Raw genomic sequence first — 1,793 nt, forward strand, 5'->3', positions numbered from 1 at the left:
TGTGTGGTCTGGTCAAGGGATGCCATCAGTCTGGAGTTGTGCCTTGATGTCTGTGCTGATGTCTACAACATGTCGGGTTACATATTTAGCTAATCTGTCCCCCTAGTGGTTTGTAGCACTTAACTTTGTGTCCATAGGTGTCAATAATGTCGGAAAGCTGTGTGTTCCGCGCTGTGTTTGTCGTCCACTGCCATCAAGTTCTTTAGTTTATTTGGTCTGATATCATGCAGGTTGAGTGTACGTCTGATGCCATACTACTTGTGTAAAGGAGGCGATGTATATGTTTATTTTTCAGAATGTTCGGTAATATGTTTATTGTTTCTGATGTGTGTCTATATATGTATGAACACGTTGTCCTGAACGGGGTGAGAATAGCTTGAGCTGCCTCATCCGTGTGTGTGCATTTTACCTCAATAAACTTATTTCAATTTCAATCCCGAATTTTTGGGAATGTCATTATATAGAATACTTTGTTATTTATTTATATATATACAAGAAGGTACATTGGGATTGTAAGGATACATAGCATAGTAATTACATTCTTGTAAAGCCACTAGTACGCGCAGCGTTTCGGGCAATGCTGCCCGGCTATTTCGGAAAATACTCTCATCTTCGCCATCAAAGGCAATGATAAAGGTTTACACATCAGAAGAGCTTGGCCTACCTTGGTAGAGCGGAGGGTGATGACACCGAGGCCGCCTGGCGCCCGCATCATTTCTCTTTACCTCTCGAAAATGGCGACGCTTCCCCTACAATGTGTCTGCCTCGCTGTGTTGTCTGCTGTCCTGGAAATCTCCATCGGCCTCCTCTTCTATGACCGGGTGACGTTCAAGATCCAATTGTGTGGTATGCAGCAGTGGTTTTCCAACATCCTCAAAGGTATCGTCAATGGTTGTAGGAGAGACGCCTTCAGCAGCCGCCATGACGCCGGCCGCACCTTCAGCAGCCGCCACGACGCCGGCCGCACCTTCAGCAGCCGCCACGACGCCGGCCGCACCTTCAGCAGCCGCCACGACGCCGGCCGCACCTTCAGCAGCCGCCACGACGCCGGCCGCACCTTCAGCAGCCGCCACGACGCCGGCCGCACCTTCAGCAGCCGCCACGACGCCGGCCGCACCTTCAGCAGCCGCCACGACGCCGGCCGCACCTACAGCAGCCGCCACGACGCCGGCCGCACCTACAGCAGCCGCCACGACGCCGGCCGCACCTTCAGCAGCCGCCACGACGCCGGCCGCACCTTCAGCAGCCGCCACGACGCCGGCCGCACCTTCAGCAGCCGCCACGACGCCGGCCGCATCTAGGGCAGCCGCCACGACGCCGGCCGCACCTTCAGCAGCCGCCATGACGCCGGCCGCATCTACAGCAGCCGCCACGACGCCGGCCGCACCTTCAGCAGCCGCCACGACGCCGGCCGCACCTTCAGCAGCCGCCATGACGCTGGCCGCACCTTCAGCAGCCGCCATGACGCTGGCCGCACCTTCAGCAGCCGCCACGACGCCGGCCGCATCTACAGCAGCCGCCACGACGCCGGCCGCACCTTCAGCAGCCGCCACGACGCCTGCCGCACCTTCAGCAGCCGCCATGACGCCGGCCGCACCTTCAGCAGCCGCCATGACGCCGGCCGCACCTTCAGCAGCCGCCATGACGCCGGCCGCACCTTCAGCAGCCGCCATGACGCCGGCCGCACCTTCAGCAGCCGCCATGACGCCGGCCGCACCTTCAGCAGCCGCCACGACGCCGGCCGCACCTTCAGCAGCCGCCATGACGCCGGCCGCACCTTCAGCAGCCGCCAT

The 1,793-nt window shown here is 59.1% G+C and overlaps 1 protein-coding gene across 1 annotated transcript; it reads right to left on the bottom strand.

The window, feature by feature from the left end:
* Window positions 1-749: 749 nt before the first annotated feature.
* On the bottom strand, window positions 750-1,793 carry LOC138350584 (skin secretory protein xP2-like). The gene has a single exon (XM_069301606.1). It carries the CDS (start codon window positions 1,791-1,793, stop codon window positions 750-752), a length of 1,044 nt encoding a protein of 347 aa, XP_069157707.1.

Source organism: Procambarus clarkii, chromosome 46 (assembly GCF_040958095.1).
Source record: "Procambarus clarkii isolate CNS0578487 chromosome 46, FALCON_Pclarkii_2.0, whole genome shotgun sequence".
Taxonomy (NCBI): domain Eukaryota; kingdom Metazoa; phylum Arthropoda; class Malacostraca; order Decapoda; family Cambaridae; genus Procambarus; species Procambarus clarkii.

Excerpts from the sequence above, each read along its gene's own strand:
- LOC138350584 (XM_069301606.1), bottom strand. The coding sequence starts at position 1,793 with ATGGCGGCTGCTGAAGGTGCGGCCGGCGTCATGGCGGCTGCTGAAGGT.